The sequence below is a fragment of the Acromyrmex echinatior genome, chromosome 7 (assembly GCF_024713525.1).
Source record: "Acromyrmex echinatior isolate Ae372 chromosome 7, ASM2471352v2, whole genome shotgun sequence".
Lineage (NCBI taxonomy): Eukaryota > Metazoa > Arthropoda > Insecta > Hymenoptera > Formicidae > Acromyrmex > Acromyrmex echinatior.
Window position 1 is genome coordinate 12844528 of NC_141858.1, and position 21008 is coordinate 12865535.

At 36.5% G+C, this 21008-nt stretch overlaps 4 protein-coding genes across 24 annotated transcripts in view; 2 read left to right on the forward strand and 2 right to left on the reverse strand.

The window, feature by feature from the left end:
• The window catches only part of LOC105152304 (uncharacterized), a 327635-nt gene extending 316144 nt beyond the window's left edge, over positions 1-11491 (forward strand). For 13 of the 17 annotated variants that reach the window (XM_087407726.1, XM_087407725.1, XM_087407724.1 and 10 more), the window contains one exon: positions 5092-11491. In XM_087407726.1, coding sequence (XP_087263852.1) covers positions 5092-6534 — 1443 coding nt within the window. In that variant the 3' untranslated portion in view covers positions 6535-11491. Of the gene's footprint in view, positions 1-3078; positions 3257-5091 lie in introns of those variants that run through there. The other 4 variants (XM_087407740.1, XM_087407738.1, XM_087407739.1 and 1 more) reach the window with 3 other exon arrangements.
• Positions 11492-11621: 130 nt separating this feature from the next.
• On the reverse strand, positions 11622-14716 carry mRpS22 (mitochondrial ribosomal protein S22). The gene is made up of 4 exons (XM_011066501.2): positions 14498-14716; positions 13656-14131; positions 12547-13022; positions 11622-11776 (listed from the first exon to the last, which is right to left on the reverse strand). Exons 1-4 carry the CDS (start codon positions 14589-14591, stop codon positions 11767-11769), a joined length of 1056 nt encoding a protein of 351 aa, XP_011064803.1. The 5' UTR covers positions 14592-14716; the 3' UTR covers positions 11622-11766.
• Positions 14717-14796: 80 nt separating this feature from the next.
• LOC105152305 (hypothetical protein) lies at positions 14797-17044 on the forward strand. Of its 3 annotated transcripts, none has more exons than XM_087407744.1 (5): positions 14797-14947; positions 15101-15470; positions 15519-15672; positions 16644-16700; positions 16769-17044. In XM_087407744.1, exons 2-5 carry the CDS (start codon positions 15133-15135, stop codon positions 16919-16921), a joined length of 702 nt encoding a protein of 233 aa, XP_087263870.1. In that variant the 5' UTR covers positions 14797-14947; positions 15101-15132; the 3' UTR covers positions 16922-17044. The 3 variants fall into 3 exon arrangements, with proteins under 3 accessions (XP_087263870.1, XP_087263871.1, XP_011064801.1); XM_087407745.1 differs by having other exon boundaries at positions 14799-15019; XM_011066499.2 differs by having other exon boundaries at positions 14799-14947; positions 15537-15672.
• On the reverse strand, positions 16663-20690 carry Arp8 (Actin-related protein 8). 3 transcript variants are annotated; one of them, XM_087407742.1, is made up of 9 exons: positions 20488-20690; positions 20060-20157; positions 19498-19665; positions 18932-19429; positions 18455-18799; positions 18219-18365; positions 17914-18130; positions 17707-17835; positions 16663-17286 (listed from the first exon to the last, which is right to left on the reverse strand). In XM_087407742.1, exons 2-9 carry the CDS (start codon positions 20093-20095, stop codon positions 17114-17116), a joined length of 1713 nt encoding a protein of 570 aa, XP_087263868.1. In that variant the 5' UTR covers positions 20096-20157; positions 20488-20690; the 3' UTR covers positions 16663-17113. The 3 variants fall into 3 exon arrangements, with proteins under 3 accessions (XP_087263868.1, XP_011064804.1, XP_087263869.1); XM_011066502.2 differs by having other exon boundaries at positions 20060-20190; XM_087407743.1 differs by having other exon boundaries at positions 20661-20679.
• Between the last annotated feature and the right edge of the window lie 318 nt (positions 20691-21008).

Here is a 21008-nt window from a genome sequence, read left to right on the forward strand (position 1 = left end):
TGGCGTGTAGCATCTTTAGAGATCTAATTAGCTCCCTCTTATTAATTTGTATAATATTTCGGCTTCTTATATGTCTGGTTTCTCCACGCTATGTCGTATTTGCTCCTGTCGACGGTTTGCTACCACATAATCACCTCTTTCGATTTCACCGATACCGATCGAATGTTATTATCGCGTCTCACACATTCGATATGCGTACTCCGCCCTCGTACAAGATTCATCATTCTTCTTTCCATCACATTCTCTCTTTTTCTATCTCTGTTTCTCTTTTTCTCTCTCTCTTTTTCTATTGTGTATATGTATGTACATACCCATCCATCGAAAACACACTTTGAAGAATCGATATACATATATTATATATCTATATATACAATATATATATATATATATATATATATATATATATATATATATATATACTCTCCATTTCTTTTCCTTCCCTTTTCTGTCTGTCTCTGTCCATCTCATTTCTCTATCTTTTTCTCTATATATCTATCTATCTATATGAGTCTGAGTCCGTACTATATACTTAATATATTATATTGCCTTACTATAAGGATTGGACTGAAGGTTTTCTCTGTGTATTTTTTGATTGGCCGATGTTTCTTTTTTTTTATATATATTTATGTATAATATATACTACTTTGTGTTATTTCTCGGGTTTTGTTCGTTTCACAACTAGCCGGAGTATTAATTACTAGGCACGTTTCGTACGTACGTGTGCGGCATGCGGCATGTGTATGTACGTCTGTGTGTATGTGGTGCGTGTGTATGTATGCCTGTAACACATAAAATGCGTACGTGTGTAAGATCTTGGGTAGACGCGCATGCAGTTTCGCATGGGAGAAGGCATCCCCGTCGTTTTCTCTCTTTCTCTCTTTTCTCTCTTTTTTTTGTTTTTTTTTTTATTTTTTTAAAATTTTTTTTTCGTTCTTCGCGCCTTCGAGATGCATGCTATTATATTCTGCGTATAAGAGTATCCTCCGTTGCTTCGAAACCCGGAAGGTCGGCGTCATTTGTGCGGGCATCGACATAATACGAGCGTACTCGTACTATTTCGTAAACGGCGAACTCGGTAAGAAAAACGTCTCTGCTTCTATTTTCAATGTAAATGCGATCTACATCTCTGTGCACCTCGACCATCGGCATGGGCACAACAATCTTCATACGATGTTTTATTTTATTTTGAACAAGGAGAACTTGTGTGAACGGTGATCATTATACGGATCGCTCGTGGTGCACGTGGCGGTATCTTTTTGTCGAGAACCGAAAATGATTTTCTGTTAAGATTTCTGTTAATAAAGGTATCACTAATTTTCACAATTACGCAAAAATAAGACGTCTTATAGACTGTACTCTTCGGGAACGCAAATAAATATGATATCATCTTAAAGAGAAAATGTTTAATATTTGTGATAATTGCATGGTACAATAATTATGATTAAGAGTTTCATTTTTATAGAGTTTCATTTTATTACTCTGATGTTCAATCATAATAATTATATTTAGTTCTACATAGAAAAATTATACATAGATGATACGAAATTTTAGTTAATAATACTAATAATTTCTGATAATAGATTCTGATAATTGCAACCGTTTTTTCTCTCAGTGCAGTAGATGATAAATTGTTATTTTTCTGGATAAATATTAAACGAAGTTGCTTGAAAAATATGTCAACATTTCGAAAATCGCGATGGATTAAATTTATCCGTGAAAAAATTAATTAATTAATCATGCATGGTTTTCAACAAACAACATCGCCACGTTCGCCAGCAGTACGCCAATTACCGAACGCTCTGTACGTATCTTCATTTGCGTTACTATAATCCATCTGCCCGAGTAACATAAGGACGACGACTTTTTCTCTTTCAAATCTCACGCGTTTATTTTTTTTTTACTCCGTGTTAAAACGGATTCACCGCGGGCGATATCGCGATAAACTGCGCTCGTTTAAAACTCGTATTGGTTCTAAGCGATTTTTTTTATTTGCTCGTAACTGTCCCTCTCAATCCGTGAGACGACTAATGCGAGATCCATCCGGAGTCAGTCTCGAAATGACGACAGGTCGATGCCCGGGCGATGCGCCGCGCGTTCTTGGCTCTTTCGTGCGCGAGATCGGATGTCGATCGTACGGACGACGGGCAGAATATCGTATGAGATACTCGATAAGATCAGAGGTGATCACGCCAAGAATAAATCCGACAGTGCGAGGTTGCAATCAGAAGTTATAATTCGAGCAGGACAAATCACAATAACGTCAAAAATGATACGTTAAAGTGAATCATGACTGATCGAAAAATGATTTTAACAATCATTTTGGAATCATTTTGGAGTCATTTTAATGTCATTTTGGTGTTATTATGATTTGTATTCTGTTTCGAAGTGATTAAGTGAGTCCTCAGTAATTGTTGCTTATATGAAGTAAATCTTTAAAGCTATGATAAATCTTAAAGAGTATAACAATTCAAGGCACACGCAAAAGTCAACAAAAAATCAAAATGACGTTAAAATGATTTTATTTTGATGCTTAAAGTAAATAAAATAATCATATTTTGTAACCAAAAATCATTATTTTGATGTCAACGTCATTTTGACTTTCTCTTGACTTGGTGTGTTCCTTGGAAATAGCAGCGAGCTCTCACTCAATCGTGACTTCCGATTGTGCCCTTCATAGTGTAATTAATTTCAACAATTATATTGTAAATATTAATTTATCAATCGAAGAGATTTCAACGATCGCTACAATTTTCCTCTGGACAATCTCACGCTGTCGCACTGTGAAATACAATGTGAAATACTCAGTAAACGTCGCGTTGGATCTTCAAGAAGACTTCCACGATTTTCCTTAGTCCTTTTACATAATTCGCGGTCCTTGGCGTGATTCACCCTCGACTTTTGGCGCGTTCGCGTTAACAAACGAAAAACAAGAAACGAAAAATTTTCGCGAAGAAGTAAGAGAATTTTCTCTCTTTCTCTTTTTCTCTGCCTCTCTTTTCTGTTCTCTCCGCGCGGTCCATGATTATGACCTCTGACCTCGGATTTTTGATTTTTGGTTTCTCTGTTTTTTTTTTTAAGTTGACTAATACCGGACAGCAATCGATGCCAAATGTAAAAGAGCCCCAAACGAGTACTGACTTGTAACACGCACAACGCACGCACAAAACGTATAACCGATCCGCAGGTAATTATCTAACGGAATTAATCATATTTACGTATTATATTCTACGATTGTGCCTTTTTTTTCGTTCACTTATTGCGATTCACGACTCATCATTGCGCTCTCTCTCTCTCTCTCTCTCTCTCTTTCTCTCTCTCTCTCTCTCTCTCTCTCTCTCTCTCTCTCTTACTCTTTCTCTCTTTCTATCCGTCTTTTTCTCTTTCTCTCTCTTTCTATGACTTTCTATATCTCTCTCTCTCTCTCTCTCTTATCCATCTCTTTCTCTCGCGCGTCTTTTCTCTTTCACTTTTCTTTCGTCGTTCACTATATTCTGCATTTCCATGATTTACGCTCATTACGTCTCTTATCGTTCATCTTCTCATAATCATGCTCTCTCTTCTGTCACATCGTTATTACGCATGCACATTATTCGCACATATACGCATGACATAGAAAAAAAAAAGACGAAATTCGACTCGTGATCATCCGATCGTACGATCGTGGTGTATCGAAGTGCGTCTTCGTCGCAAAAAAATGTTTACGCGATTCAATGACACGAAACGCGAAGTCCGAATGTGAATTAAATCGAATATTTGAATTGAATTATACGTTAAGATATTGCATATATAGAGGACGGTCTTTAAATACTCTAAAAGATTTTAAGAGGTGATTAATTTAAGACAAAGCTTTATGTATGTAAAATGCCTTAGTTTTAAAGATATATCTATGAAAAAAATATAGTTTTTTCCTAAAATTTTGTAAACCGTTCGAGTTATTTTAATGGAATTTTATGTTCTTGGAATATACAAAATTTTATAAAAATAACCCAAGTGATTTTTGAAATTTTTGAAAAAAAAAAGATGAAATTTTTCCTTCCATTTTGACATCCTGTATCTTTAAAATTAAGTTATTTTGGACATGTCAAGTTTTCATCTTAAATTAATGTGTGGAATCATCTTTTAAAATATTTTAGAATACTTTCACTGGAAGGATTACTCCTGTATAATTACCTAATAAGAATTAGCATATAATTCTTAATTATAGTTATGAGAAATTTCAGAGTCGCCAAATAGTATGATAAAAATTATTGAATAATTTTTTACTTTCGTAATAATTTTATTAGAAAAATAAATAATATTAATGAATATGTACAACGAACAATCAATCATGAGGCAATATCGGACTTTGCGTGATCCGTGTTTTCAAGTATCATCACTCTGTTATCTCTTTTTCGCAATTCATCCTTCCTCCAATCTCATTATTCGGATCTTCGCATCGAGACGCCACTTTCTACGATCACCGCTCTCGTTGTCAGAAAAAGCATCCGCAGCGACGGCATACTGCAAACGAGAAAGTGTATCATGATACACGACACTTTCAACATCCGGTACTGGACTACTTCCGGTCTGCACCAAGCACCAAGAATCAAATTTTAAAAATGTATCTCTGTACATACGATCAAGTGTACATAGTCGATTTTCATATGCGATTTTCGAGTTCTTATATTATTATCGTTCTCTACACCCTTATACATCTATATGTGTCTCTATGTATTGTACGTCGTGTCTACAAACGCGTAAGTATCTATATGTGTCGTTGTGTACTTTATACACGTTTTTACATCAAAAACTCGCGCGTCACCTCGCGAGGTACCGGAACCGAGACATCACTGGAGACGATCGCATGGGATGCTTCTTCTCAACGAGAGCGCGCAAAAATAAAGCACGATTCATCCTACGATGCCAAGAGTGCGTCGCGCCAGCATGCGGAAGAACACCCGACGCGGCGGTCCGCGTCCTCCAGGGGAAATCAGCTCCTGTGAGACCGCTGGCGCGACGCCGCGAGGCAGAGCCGGGCCCCACCCGGGTCGGCCGGCCGGCCGGCGCGACGTTCTTGGTCCGACCGTTGATTCCACGTGTCTGAACGAACAGGCAACTGCCCCTGTGCCAGCGGAACGCACTGTCGTGGGGTCAGCGAGCGTCCTCGGGGGAGGGGGCCACCCTCACGAGTCATCCGCCGACCATCAGCAGCGTCCGGAGAACGCACTCGACGCTCTGCTAGACGAGTTGCAGACCTTCTCCCGACCAAGCTCGCAGATGGGTCACGTGTCAAGCAGCCTGTCGGTGCACCCGGCCTCGAACACGCTCCTGGCCGACATCGGCCGCACCTCCAGTCTTCGAGATACGCCGAGCGTCGTGGCGACCACCGGTGGCAGTGGACGCGCACCCAACATCAGCGATATCGGTCGAAAGGGCAGCGTGGATTCTTCCAGCGGTACCTTGACCGCACCCACCGTCGGCCTGATGGGCTTGCCCGGGATGGCACCGGGCGGCACTCTACGTCGTCTGCATTCGTATCCTTCGAGCTCGGACACCGACACCTCACCGCCTATCGCCAGGCTGCAGGCGCTGTCGTTGGACCAACAGGTGTTGCAGCAACAACAGCAGCAAACACAGCCAGGCATGCCGGTGCTACCACAGAACTTTCTGCCTGGACAGAAGCCGCCAGTACCGGAACGGAACGCCGAGCTGCTGCAGCTGGCGACCGCCAGAAGGGTACCGCCGCCACCACCGCCGCGCACCAGTTCCCGATCGCCCCTGGCAAGCCCTACCAGCCCGCAGTTGCCGCCCAGAAATCATCCGTGCAATCTGCAGAGCGGCAACGCGACCTTGCGCCGACCCTCGCGCAACAACAGTCTCGTCGGCAAGGAGGGTAAGCCGCCGATGGCTCTACCACCGAACGCAATCCTGTCCACCGTGGACCAAGTCGCCGCGTCCTCGTTGGCGCCAACCGCGCCAGGCGTCGGGCCGCATAATTCGTCGTCCTCGCAATCTTCCGCGGTGTTGTCAACCAGTAACTCCAGCTCCTGTGAGAGCGTCAATTCGCAGGAAGGGCTGCAAAGCAAGCGCGGCCGCCAGGAACAACTGGAGCAACGACATCAGGAGCTCCTCAGGAAGCAGAAGGCTCTGCAGGAGCAGTACGCCCGGCTACAGCAATTGCAAAGGAACGCGGCCGGTCTCACCACCGTACCGCCAGCACCGCCTGATCTCCTAAAGAAGACTGGTTCCGAGAGTAATCTCCTGGCGAAGATGGGTCTCGGCCTGAGTACGGCAAGTTCCGGATCCCTCACCAGCCTCAGCATTAAGCCTCAAATCTCGCAGGAGATTACAATCGACGGTGGTAATCAAGTAGCCAAGATCGAGATCATCAACGGACAAACGATTCCAACGACCGGGACGGCGTCGACCAACGGCCAGGTCTCTGGTACCACATCCACAACGGTGGTATCGAGCACAACCACAGGATCAGCCACCACCGTCACCACTACGTCCACCACGACCACCAGCAAGGTTTATGAGACGGACATTCTGTGACCGAGAAGCCGCTCGCTGATCGGCTGCTCGACCGTCAAGATTGCCACTGAAATCGCGCTAGCGAGTTAACACGGCTGGCGTGATCGCAAGACTGCTACCACGTGGTCCTTGATCCTCGGACAACAGTCCCCAGGCAGATTGTCCGTTAAATGAGACGAGTAAGAAGAAGGGAACGAAATACGAAACCGTCGGAGAAGATTGGGGTTCGAGTTCGACAACAAGGAATTGCTAGAATTAAGAAGACCAAATTGGCTGGCGGACAAGAAGGAATGCGAACCGAAGAACAAGAAGAACGGAAGGTGGAGGAAGATTGCTGCTTCCGATATTCTGAACGACGAGGATGTCGCCGTACACGGGCGCTTGGAGCGTCTCTTGGAAAGTTAGAGTACAGCGTAGGGATTCAGCGCTAGAGACGCGAGTAATAATACCGCACTAATCGTTATGATTAAATATAGTATTAATGATTGAAAAAAAAAAGAACGCGCGGCGCGAGGAAACCTTTCGATACGCGGACGCGCGACGAAGTCGCGTCGACGTCCAAACTAGAAAACGAGAAGAAGAAAAGAAGAAATAGAAACGCGACGCGAATCTCGCATCACGTAGCATGTTCAAGGCGGGCAGGCGGGCTACACCCCGGTTCTCGCGTCTTGCCATCGGTCTCTCAATCTTTAATCCCCCTCAACTTTGATCTCAGAAACGTGCTGAGTTCTCGACTTTGGCTCGTATACGTCCTAGGTAGAGTCCTAAAAAATCAGAAATGTAACAGAAGAAGGGTATAATCTGTTATCTGCTAAAGAGTATTATAGTCTGATTGGCTATCATAATAAGGAACTAAAATGGCACTGTGATTATGTGATTTATAAAGCCAATCAGTATCCATATTGGGTGCCCATAAAGAACTATGATAGCAGCGAACTAATTAAATTAATCGACTCGATGTCATTTCTCTGATTTTCTAGAACTCTAGTCCCAGATAACAAGCTGATGTTATTTGTCGTCATTTTGACGACATTAGACATTAGAAAAATGACGTCAGCTTGTTACTTGGGGTCCACGCATTCGTACCTCGCAACGTCTGTGTGCCAAATACTAGAACAAAAGAGGAAACGCAGTACTCGCGTACTTTTTTCTAAGATAATTATACACCCGTAATTATCCGGCTATTCGTTCTTTCTTCATCGTAGTAGGGCGAGCGTAAGGTTCTACGTAGGTGATCATCGTATATAAATATTATACATATATACATACGTATTATATATATAAATATATACATACAACGCGCTACACTACGCGCGGATGGGAAGGAGATTTATATGAATATATACACGTAAGTGGAGATATAGGTAGGTAGAGCTAAGTACATAATATACATAAAATTGTATATTTCATATACATGAAATATATAACTCTGCAGTCGTACACATATACACGCCGCACACAAAGCTGCAGAACGATTTCTTTTTTCGGATGTCGACGAAGTGACACGTATAGAAACGCGTTTTGTACACGACGACGGTCCTAACGTGCACTGCAGACGTGACTTTTATCAGAAAAAACTTATTAGAGCAACTGTCTACCGTATGTGTATAAAATATACACGCATCCAGCCACATTTACATGAATATATATAATATGCATATATATAATATATATTATATACAATATATATTATATATCTATTTATTATATACAAGATGCGTAGCGATAGGCGATCGACGTTATTCTCATTACTGATAAGGAATTTACGGATGACACTAGCGAGAAATACGCGATTTATTCAGGAGATACGAAAGAGTACGAAAGGACACGGATACAGTGGAAGTGAGAAGCTGGCACAATACGAGATGATCGATAAAAAGATCCAGAAGGGACCAGGAAAGCGGTAATAAGATGCAAGGAACAAATTCCTTAGATCGAATCATCAATCTGACGAATCACTATCTCTCTCCAGATTCTCAATTTTATTTCTATTTCGATATGCAGGACCATTATTTTAAAAATCATTAGAGTTGAACAATTCTCTTGTAGATAATAAAATCAGAGAAAAATCTAGAAGAAGAAAAATACACATAATGAAGAAAATGAGTCTGCAATTTTTACTTCACATTTACTTTTTCAACTTTGTCGAAAAATGTTTTTATTTAAAGTCCATCATTTCTGAAGTCTTCTAATGGTAACTATTTTTTATTAAATCTTTACAGTAATGATTTATAGATTGAAAGAAAGAAAAAGAGAGAGACAATTAATTGATTCGGAATTAGCGTGAATTAATGGAATTAGTGGAATCAGTGTCGGTATAATTAATTCGAAACAACTGGTTGATAATGATCGAGAGACGGCAAGACGCGTGATAGACCTGCCGGCGAACTTTTCCGGCGGCCAAAGGTGTGCGTAAGGAAGGATATTGCTCAATATTTGCCAACCCGAACGCAGCTCCGCTACATACATCTCGCAACTGACGCCGTGCAACATGCATCCCGCGTCGGATTATTTAGATCACAATCATTAGCTAATTATTACCTTGCGCCCCACTATCAGATGACAATCGTCGAGTCATCGAGCTTCATCGTCTCTCCATTATCGCGATTGCCGAAGGATCGAGCGTTTTGCGATCAAAGTGGCGAATCGAAGTTTCATTATCGAACTGTTATTCCTTACAGAAATTCAATTTAAAATTGAAAGACAGTGATTAATTACTTATTTTGAGTAGAGTATTAAAAGCACTATTATCCGGTGCTTTTAATACTCAGAATAAATAATTAATCACTACCAATTTAATATTAAAAGTAGTGATTAATTATTTATTTTGAATATTAAAAACACTGAATAATGCTTTTAATATCTACTAGGAAAAAAGTAATTAATCACTTCCTTCCAGCAGTAAATTTCTGTGAGGAATGCTAATAATTGTCATACTAATATTCGCTGACAATTAAGTTTTTAACGCGATCGAACTGAAGAAGAAATGATCCATTAATTAAGAAGCTCGCACATAAGTACAATTGAAGTGTAATTGATATCGGGAATGAGAATTTAATGTAACAATCCATCGCGAGAACTTCGTGCGTCACCTTGATCGTTTCTCGAGTGCGATCGCCGGTTTTGCGCTATTTTATCGCAGCTTATACCGCACAAACTCGTCATTGCGCCTTCCGGACAACGCAAATATTTATATATACATCCCTCCGAGATTCCGAGTGAAGTATCTAAAGGTATGCTCTCCTCTCAGAGATATCTTGGAGATATCTTCTGTTTGCGTTGTTTGGACCACTGGTGCTCGATGCAGTATCGCATACCTTGCTCGAGAAGGGCCTAACAGCTGACACACATTCGCGTATATACGTATTTATTTATTTTGTACGCTTCCATACCTTACGTTAACCCGGTCTGCATCCGTGGACCGATTCGACGAGGCTTTCGTATCAACCCTCGGATGCGTTTGCGGACTTTACTTCGGCAGACGGACGATTTTCTTTGATCCAGATCGCCTAGAGATCGCGCATTTTATTGGATTCCTTAGCGAATCGTATCTTCTTCAAAGCGAATAAGACGTTGCCGATTATCGAAAAATTGTAGAATAAAATTTTCTAATCTGTCGATTGTCAAATGATAAAATCAATGATGAGAATCGGTGTTCTATATTTGACTGTTTTCTAATTCGTAGATTCCTTTCGTTAAGTTACCTAGTTGATAGTTAAATAAGAATTAGGAAATTATTGAACATAAGAATTAGGAAATTATTGAAAAATTGTTATTAGGAATATTAGAATCATTAGGAGTGGATCATGCGCATGCTGCGATGTTGTCTCTAAGCAAGATCGCGAACTGATAACTGCGTCGATATAGTTAGTATACGTGCTCGCGCCTTTTGCTATTCGCTGAAAAAAGAGAATGGAAATTAGTATTAGCGCATCTCGCGATCGGAAGCTCGTTAATCTTATGATTTGTTGGTAGCAATATTAGTATAATAAGCGACGTGGACCTCCATTGTCGTGATCGATTGATATTTATCTCGCAGTCGAGAAGAAAGTTGCTTATCGCAAAGCAGAGTAACACGATTGGTCGCGTCCGGGGGTTGAAACGCGCGGCGAAAAGGCATACCCTATTTATTTTTTACTGTCACACATATACGAACACATACACACACAAAAACACACATGTACACGCAATCCGGAGCACGTCTTTATAGGGAAATAATAATTACCTACACGCAGTAAGAGTATATTAAAGATAAGGCGAATGATAATGATTGATAAACGAACATTACGATTTGCGAGTGCTTATCAAGTATTATAACGAAGCGAGACAGTCCCCCAGTGCGAGGACGAAGATAGAAGCGAAAAAAAGAGAAATTAAAAAAAAAAAGCGAAAATCTCGTTCTTTTTTATGTTTCATTCTCTTCCTTTTTTTTACGCAAATGATCAGGTTTGTGATATCGTTTCACGATTGTAACTTACAGCGTGGCGCCACAACCGTAACGTTGCGTTTGTATAAAGCTACTTTGAACGGTGCATTTTCGTTCGCGGTGATACTCCGAGTATCGGTAGAGCCGTTATATTCGTTACCGGATACATTTAATCGCTAGATATCAATCGATCTCCCTATTCTCATCCGTACTGATCCCCATCTCCATTCTCCTCCCAATTGAAGCGAAGACAAAGCGTTTCGCAGGACAGATGTGCGCTGTCCGATTTTGCGTTTTTTTCCTCCCCTCCTCCGTTTTCTTCTCCGTAAACGCGAATTAGCGAAAGGTCATTAGTGTAATGTTTTCTGACGAATCCTGTACGCCAAATCGAATTGACTTGTTACATTTGTAAATGTTTGTAAGTACTACCGTACGTAATAAAATAATCGAGTAATAATCATCGAATTACCCTGACGACCACCGTGTGTCTGTTATCCAATCGATTAATTCAACCTTACGAACAACGAATAAAGCAAATCATTACATACTGCAGCACAGTCTCACTCTTATTCTATAGGGTGTCCTATAAAAGAGGAGCAGCGGACTGCTCTCGAAGAAGAATCCACTTCCCTGACGAAGATCAGAACTGACAATTATTGGACAGAACAAATGAACAAATGAATTCCGATTCTGAATTACCTGTATTTTCTTATTAATCCTTTGTAGATCGGCGACCCCATTTGGGCTTATCCCTTTTTACTTCATAAATTGCTTGTTCAAGTTTCATGAAACTTGGTTTATGAATTTATGGCTAATTTGATGATGCTTTATTCGAATCTGAGATAAAAAATAGAAAATTCAAAATAGTGGATTCTATATGGTGGACAGAATTTTAAAAACATATTTGATTATATATAAGATTCGATTTTAGAGAGTTTTTAATTTCTTCCAATTTTGTTTTATTTGAAGCTCATCAATGTTATGTGAAGTATAAATAGTCATTATTGATTTCCAAACTGATTTTTTAAATTCTGATTACGAACCCTGTGACATTAAATCCTCCTTCATGGAGATTACTATAATACTTTTGACATTTTCCATTTTTAAATTACATTCACACTTCAGATACCAAGAGAGAATCTCCTACAAATCGAATCTTATGATATTAGAAAATTTAATAGAAAGTAAAATTTATGAAGTTATTTTATGTTTGTTCGCGTTGCTTAAACTTTTTATTCAGAATCTTCTCTTCGCCCGATTATTTATTTATCTTATTTTAAGTGTAAAAATTTTTGGTTAAAGACCTTTTATTAGGAAACTCCAGTTCTCAAGGGTTAAACGTCTCTTCACAATTTATCTGTTTTATCAATTTAATTCACGTTTCTAATTCATTTTTCTAATCTCTAAACGACACTTTTAAGGGAGAATAAAATTCATTGAGGTAAGCAACTTTTTTTTAGGGAATAAGATCAAAATATTTAACATATTCAAGTCTTTTATTATCGACTATTACTACGTTTGGGATAATGGATTGAAAAAATGGAAGAATAATTACTAATTATATCAACGAAAAAGAGAATACGAAATATTTATTTATTTATATTTACGTTTTATCCGTTTCCGAAGAAATGCCATGGGCCTGTTTAATACCTTCCGCCACAATTTCACGTTCCCGCTGCAATTCTTTGTACGATTGCAAGAGCTTTTGGAGCTTATTCTTTTTTAGCGATTCGAGGTGCACGTAATGCATAATGAAGTCCACATCGTCCGTGTGCTCGCATTGCTCAACTGCCGACTTGGTTGTAGGATGAACCATATGGTATAGACGTATCAGCAGCGCAGCATCCTTGATCCGATTGGTTTCGATCATTTCGTACAATAGATTGTCGATGTTACTCGTCCACACTAGATGAAACACCATCGGCCCGAAGTGACGCGTGGATCTTAAGACGTCGAAATGATTCTCGGCATTTATGTGTTCGTAGACTTCTTGGGTGACTGCTTGATAATCCAGATCGTCCGGCTCAAATTGCGTGCATGCGCGGTCCAGTATGAACTCGTACTCGTTACGATTTAACAAATCCTGTGAAAAATATGGCAGTACATCAGTGTTTACTTCATGCAAACATTCTCCTTCTTTCTCTTAAGATTCCTCATCAACTCATTACTATCTCAGAAACAAAAAAATACACAAATTCTATAAAAATATATTAATGTGGAAATATTAGGTGTAGTAAAAAGAAATCCATTATTTTTCCAATAGATGGCTTAGTAATCTGTATCATACGTAGATGAGATATAGATTACTAAAGCCATCTATTGGAAAAATAATGGATTTCTTTTTACTACACCTGATATGTTATTATAAAACACTTATAATCAACAGAATATCAACTTGTAAAGTAAATCTCTTTTATTTTGTTAATAAATAACCATATATAGAAATAATATATAAATATATATATATATATATATAATATATATTGAATATATATAATATATATATATTGAATTATGCTGAAATATAAGTGACGTTCACAGTTATGACAAATTACAAATAATATATAGAAATTAAATACATAATTAAATATAAAAATGCATATAATTTAATTTCTCCCGAAAACAAGGAGATAATTTTTGGCATATTTTAGAAATCTTAAATCTATATATAAATTCAGCAAAGATACTAGATACAAATTAGAGACAATGTATGTACCTTCAAGTATTCGCCTTCAAACATCTTTGGTTTTTGTAGTTCCCTTTCTGGTTTTGGTAAAAAGATTTGTATCATTCTATCTCGTTCTTTCCAAGAAGCGTGTCTTAATGTACCATCCGGTTCTCTAACTACTATTGATCTTTGTTTATCTTTAAGACCGTATGTGACATCAGTAAAGACGTATTTAGCAGTATCATGATTCTGTAGCGCAGGATCCTCACATAACGGCTCAGACGGTTCCAATCTTTGTTTTACTACTGGTGGCATTTGCAAATATTCCTTCGCTCTACATTCCGCCGCTTTCCTAGCTTCCTCGAGTTGTTCATCTGTCAGGAATTTAAACTGCGGTGGTTCTAGTTTGTGTCCATCTTTGCGAGTCCGAAAGACCTTATTATAATCCAGTGTCGTTAATGTCTGCAGACATTCCTGAATTTCTTTATTAAAAAAGAATGGTGTTGGATCTCTTTCCGTTGGATCTGTAAAAAATTACATGAAGATCAACAAATCTATCTTAATAAATTTGAAACAATAAAACTTAATACATAACTCTACATTAATAACGGAATAATACTAGAAATGTTTACGTGTAGAGCTTAAATGGCAAGGAATAAAAAAATAAGAATTATAAATGACTTGTGATATATATATATATATATATATATATATATATATATATATATATATAGAAAACTAAATTTATCACATAAAAGAATAAAACGAAGAAGCTATAATTACATTACATAATTTCAATTATACAGCAACAATTTTCATCAATTTTGTTATCCGGCACAGTAAAAAGATAACCTAAAAATTGTAACTGGTCATGATAGAATAATAAATACCTGTTTCAACGTTCGTCGAGGCGAAGCCACGGTAATTTGAGATTGCACGTGAATACGAACGACGCAAAAGTTTACTTATATGATGAGAAAGCATGATAATTTTTAACAAACAACAGCAAATAACGATAGTCTCATCACTTCACTTTACTCCATTCTACTTTGCTCCACCAAGGCATCAATTCACCAATACTGAATGCTCCTAGAATTGCGTTCCAAAATTCGATCAATCCAAGTACTATTTTATCCTTGTTCACTGAATGTTAAACAAGGATAAAATACTGCACCGATGCTTCGCGCTTGGAGTGCGTTCTAAAACTCGACTCTGTCAAGTAGAGGTGTGCAGCAGACATTTGTTTATATTGTGGATGTAACAGGTTTCGCGGTTTCAATAATAACAAAACTTCTACGATTAATATCTCTGTTCGTGAAGCAGAGAAACATTTTTTTTCTGTAAGATTCGTTCATTTCTTGAAAAAACGCTCGACTAGTATATATATATTTTTTTTTAATTTTTGTGATTGTGTAGGTTAGACTTACAAATACCTCATTGAAAATTTTATTATAAGCTGTGTTCCCCATTAACATTTTTTATGTTATTTGCAGCATTGAATTTTATCTATATTTTAAAATAAAATATGGAATATACGTTAAAAGATGCTTTTGAGTTGCTAATAGAGAGAAAGAAAGAACAGGAAAAAAATATTGAAGATTTGATAAACAAACTATCGAACAATGAAGTCTTCACGATAAAATCATCCAGTTCGCTGGACGACATGAGAATCAAACAAAACAAGTTGCATGACAGCTTGCGTAAGGAAATTCGACAAGTAGATCCCGAAGATTATCCAATTTTGAGAACATCTGATTTGCGTGCAGAAATGTTAATCGAGCTGGAGGCAGAAATTCACGACATGCAAAAGCTCTTCGATAATCAACAGCAAAAACTTTCTGATATCCAGGAGGACATTGCATAGTAAGTACAGTAATACGCAAGTTCCATTACCTTCATCAGTTTCTTTAGTATCATTGTTTATTGCAGTTTGAGAAATAAGAAAAATGGACTGAATAAAATGGAGGAAGTTTATTTGGATATTACAGAAACCTTTGCAAACATAACTTACAAGAAAGAATTCAACTTAGTGAAACATTTATTTTCCGAAATGAAGGATGATTTGGTATGAAAAGTTATGACTCGTCATCATTGAACTATAATATAATTACAACAAGCTTTTCTTTTGATCCTTGAATGTATCTATGTATCATTGAAAAAAAAGAAAGAGAAAGAGAGCGTCACAACAAGGATTTCTGTTTTTGTATAGCCTCATTAAAAATTCTCGCAAACAGATTATAAATGTATATTATCTTCATTATTTTTCGTTTTTCCAATATTTGTCTGTAATCGCATAAAAACAATTTTTTTCGCAGTTTGGGGATCATTTTATTTTCTGTATTTTTTTATGTATTTTTCATGGAAATCGAAAATTATATATGCTAATGATATATATTTAAGGAAATTGGTATATTGAAATAGTTGACAAAATCCTTATTCACACATCATTATGAAATTGCTGTCATATATATATATATATATATCATTAATTTAGCTTTAATCATTTAAAAACTATTTAGACCTTTAAGATTAACTGTGAATATTTTATTCTTTATTGTAAGTGTTAATTTTTCTTTTGATATAGTGTCATTATTATGACAAGTTTTGGTTTTTAAGAAAAATACATATAAGAATGTAAAAACAATTCCCAAACGCGAATAAGTAAAAATTGTAACTTTCTTTCAATCAATAAGCGTCGACGAAATTCTAGAAATTCTTGTAATAATCTCGCAGACATAATTGTATTATAGTTCAATATATATTTGTCATGTCTGATTTTTACAAAGTAAAATGATATTGTCAAATATCTGTATTATTCATGTTTTGTGCTTCCCTTTTTCTATCTCCATTAAGAAAAAGGAAGACAGTTGGAATGAACATTAAACTATATATAAAACTAATGCCTATATATAATTATAAAACTAATGTCTATATATATAATTATAAAACAAATGTCTATATATATAATTATAAATCTTAGACAGTATTGAAGTAAAACATGAAATAAAGTATTGATAGATAAAAATTTCTTTGCAGCATACTGTGGTGGATGTAATTTTTCCGAACAATGATGATTTCAAGAACTTATTAGCGGTACGATCGTCTTTATACATCTATATTTTTTTTATATGTTGATTAATTGTACGAAATTACGATTACAGGCATTAACGAAAGCTTACATGAAAGGGGGAGATGATGTTTATGTAGATGTCACGCCTAACGTATTAACTTACATAAATTTTCTACTGGAAGCCGATATAATACAATACCACCCTAATGATAAGACTAGAATTAGAATGATCGAGATATTATGATATCCGGTAATTCTGAATCTTTTAAATGTTTCTGTACCTAATAATAATAATTTTGTACAACAACCTCGTGTTACAGCGTAATATAAAAAAATAATAGATTTACTATATTAAAAAAATAGAAAACTGCTTATTTGTTCATATATTATCGCTAATATCTTAAAAAATAATCTTAATCTTGTGGAAAATTATTTTTTACCATAAGAAAGGGGATCGTTCTCTCAATATTCTAACACCCCAGCGATGCCACTCGTTTCGAGTGATCCACAATTCTTGTGCTGATTCCAAACAGCTTAAAATCCCTGCTCCTTTCCACGTTGTCATACCGGGATCCATATCTTTCGGCTGTGTTATAATATCCAGTTGTTCTGCAAGAAAAATCAAGCAGCGTGTAAAAAATATGTTTCATTCGTCGTAAGCAAACTACAATTAATTGAATAAATTAATAAGTAAAAAAAATGCCAAATACAATTGAGGCTAAATCTTGAAATTAAAGCTGGAGAATACATATTAATCACAACATTTCTTTGCAGTATTTTTACGATACTTATTAGCTTACGATTAGCATTATTATTGATAATCAATTTAATGTGATATTATTATATTAACTTCTTTTTCGGAAATACTAGAAAATATATTATATTTAAAAATTCACATAGAAGTATTGAGGCATCAAGATATAGCTTTGATTGCATTTGACATTTCTTTATCTAATTAAGTAATTTATTTAACGGTTTAGTTTAAGTTACTGCAATTGATTTACTACGAGTCTTGAAGGAAATACTTACCAGGCCTATACATGTAAGGAGTTTGAAGAGATATTCGATTACGAAGCCACATACCGATACCTTTAAATTTCAAACCTGATCCAACGACTAGCACACAACTATACATTTTTCTTTTGAGATCTTCATTGGCTATTATAAAGAAATTAGACTAACTGTATATATTTTTATTTATAGTTATAGGTATCTGATAAATATGTTTATGCTCACAACATCGCTCGATACTCTGCAAAATCGCTTGATCAAGACCCAATAGTTGTTGCGGGATTACGAAATCTCGAGGAGCGTCCAAATCACTTTTTAACAAACTAGGTGCAGGATCACCAGCGTCAACTACAACTTCATCGTCTCCCACGACTGCAGGTGCAGCCGCCGCCTCCTCTTGCATTTCCGACGAATGATCCAGAGTTTCTTTCATGCCACGTCTCTAAAATCGAGAGCAATTGAATCAAACTTGGATATGTTAAAATGGAAACATCAATTAGGAATTTGAAAAACACAAAGCAATTACTTACACTTGTTTCTCTTAAATAGTTTTCGTCATAAGGATCTTCTGGATCTCCTAATGATCGTTTCTGAACATGAACGTTATGCGTTCCGGTAATTCTGAACAGTTCAGGTTGAAATAGACTTAAAGGCGCTATTAAACATTCATCGCCAACCTGTTCAATGCCAACAAATTTCAATGTACTAATCTCAATACCATAAAAAATAATTCTTTTTTAAAGAATAAATTTTAAAAAGGCAATACCTGCATAGTGTATGTTTCCGTTTGTTGTTTTGGTTTTCTGACAACAAACGTTTTCTCCTGTGAGCCACACACATTTAAATCTACATGACAAAAATCTATCTTCAGTTGCTCTAAGAGTAGTGCATCCAACTTGTTAGTAGAATCGCATGATTTGTACGGAAATGCGGACTTTTGTAAAAGCCAGAGAAATGTCTGCGTAACATCTGCCCCACCGTAATCCATACGCACTCGTGTATCTTTATGAGAAATTGCGTCCTCTACACAGGATACTGATATCTTCTGAGCCCCAACATCTACTATACACGCATAACCCAAACCTGCTCCAAACATCGCACCTACGTGATCCTATCAGTAATGAAAAGATATTTGAAAAAGAAGGTTTTTGAATTCCAAATAATTATACAAGTAAAATATTTCATAAAAAAAGACGAGAATTTTTCCAGGAGAGTACATAATGTATTATGGATATCAACTAACTTGCAATAGAATACAGCGTCCAAAACCAATCTCATCCAATAACAGAGTGATCAATTCCTTCAGATATGGTCGATGATAAATATCAGGTATAACAAGTACTGCACGATAGTGCTTTAAGTCTCTAAGAGGGATATCTAACTTCTCAGTCAATACATATTCCCAGATGATTTTTAAGTCTGCCATGACAGCTGTTATGCTACCACCTATGCCTGAATGTATATTAAGCTCTCCTCTTCTATATGGAAAATGGATATTAAAATTGCATTCTTCCTCTGGATCTAATGATAAGATATCATCACCGATAACTATATTACTATCAGTGATTGTCCATTTCATGTTGCTGGGTGAAGAGATTTCTGGGCTAGATCTACGATTGAAAGCTGCTATTTGCTGCGGAGGTGTCGCATATCTTCGACTTCCATCCGACTGTAAACAGGACTGAAGAGTATGAGATACTTGCAGCCGAGATTCTTCCATTGCTTGTGTTAACTCCTTTGTCTGCCAAAGATAATGACAGATAGAAACATGATAATATGATTTTATTGCACATTTATTCCAGTACTTACTAGTGTCACAGTTGGAGGCAAGAGACTATCTTTGTATGTTGCTCCATTTGGTAAACGTCTTCTTGCTATGGCGTGTAGTAACGTAATGGGCTTCAGATCACAGGCACGGCCCATACGAAGGTACATAGAGCCTGGATGAATAACAATAATCGTTTGTGCTTGGATTTGCTGAAATATAGATAGAATAAAAATGAATCTTGCAAGTGTCGTTTCTATATGATATTTGTGTTAATGCTAAGAATAATATACATGAAGCAATAAAGTTAAATATAGGATATAAACTTAGGATAAGATCATGATTTGTTTATATTTTTGTACTTGGTCTGTATAAATATTTTACATTATGTGAAATAAGTATAAGCAGAAGTCTTAAATAAGCTCATAGAAAATAATAGATATGTTTTTTTATAATTGGATTGATATAAACTTGTTGTATTTTAAATAAAATAAATTTATATTTAAAGTTTGATGAGAAAGTGAGAAAAAAAGTTTAGTGCAGTTGAGTGATAGAGAACAAATTTATATATCGATTTATTTATATCAATAAAATAAAAATAATTACTTCGGTTTCTTGATAAACTGGCATCTTCGTTGACATTCAATATAGCAATAATAATCAAAATTTCTTGTTTCACTTTTATTCTTCTTCTAATGCTGATTCTACAATGAGTCGATAGTCCTAAGTTTTATGTCCTAAGTTTAATGAAATTGACCAATAGCCAACTTGTATAACTAACGCTGATTGGCCACAACTTCACTGATTAAGACTAAGGCTAATTTTACAATGTGCTCTTTGTTTCCTATTTCTTGCTGTTTGTCTCTTGCCTTTTTGATCAATAAGACAAGAGACAAACAACAAGAAACAAAATAAAAAGCACATTGTAGAATTAACCTAAAACTTTCGACTATAAACTCATTGTAAAATCAACATAAGATCTTCTTTCAGGACAGAAATGATATCAATATCAGTACAATGTTTTTTTTTCATACCCTCTTCTTGTCAATATTTTATTCCAATTTTCTGAAGAAAAAATTTTTTGAAAATATTACATAATTTAACATGATATTTTATATTCGAAATATAGATATTCTTTCATTGTACGTTGTCGATTTATAAAACGAGTTTAACGTCTATGAGATAGGTTATGCTCTCCACAGCTTACATCCGCGTGTTCAAAAATAAGTTTGATTATTGTCAGTAAAAACAGTTGGTAGCAGTGAAAATTACTAGTGTATTTTTTTCACTAGAGAGAAATTTCTACCAATAATCGACTGCGTTTAGTAGAGATGCGTTCAAAAATACTCAGATAGGTTATAGTTTATGTTACGTATATTATAGCAAAAGTGTATACCAAAATTACCTGGGCATAATTCGAAGGTCGATTGTATTTTAAAATGATGTGATAATAAGAAAAGTGAACAAACGTAATATTTTTTCCCAGGCAAGTGTTAACCAATTAAATTATGAATATTCGAGTGATTTGCTCACTTTTGAAATTTTTATCTCATTT

What these genes read in the sequence shown, in the direction of transcription:
- Arp8 (XM_087407742.1), bottom strand. Translation starts at nt 20,095, where the DNA reads ATGTCAACGAAGATGCCAGTTTATCAAGAAACCGAA. An exon ending in TGCCTCCAACTGTGACACTA is followed by an intron (nt 19,430 to 19,497) that starts GTAAGTACTGGA and finishes TATCTTTGGCAG; the next exon opens with ACAAAGGAGTTAACACAAGC. An exon ending in ACTATTTAAGAGAAACAAGT is followed by an intron (nt 18,131 to 18,218) that starts GTAAGTAATTGC and finishes TCTCGATTTTAG; the next exon opens with AGACGTGGCATGAAAGAAAC.
- LOC105152305 (XM_087407744.1), top strand. Translation starts at nt 15,133, where the DNA reads ATGGAATATACGTTAAAAGATGCTTTTGAGTTGCTAATAGAGAGAAAG. An exon ending in ATCCAGGAGGACATTGCATA is followed by an intron (nt 15,471 to 15,518) that starts GTAAGTACAGTA and finishes CAGTTTCTTTAG; the next exon opens with TATCATTGTTTATTGCAGTT. An exon ending in ATTTCAAGAACTTATTAGCG is followed by an intron (nt 16,701 to 16,768) that starts GTACGATCGTCT and finishes TTACGATTACAG; the next exon opens with GCATTAACGAAAGCTTACAT.
- mRpS22 (XM_011066501.2), bottom strand. Translation starts at nt 14,591, where the DNA reads ATGCTTTCTCATCATATAAGTAAACTTTTGCGTCGTTCGTATTCACGT. An exon ending in CTCGACGAACGTTGAAACAG is followed by an intron (nt 14,132 to 14,497) that starts GTATTTATTATT and finishes AATTTTTTACAG; the next exon opens with ATCCAACGGAAAGAGATCCA. An exon ending in TTGAAGGCGAATACTTGAAG is followed by an intron (nt 13,023 to 13,655) that starts GTACATACATTG and finishes TATTTTTCACAG; the next exon opens with GATTTGTTAAATCGTAACGA.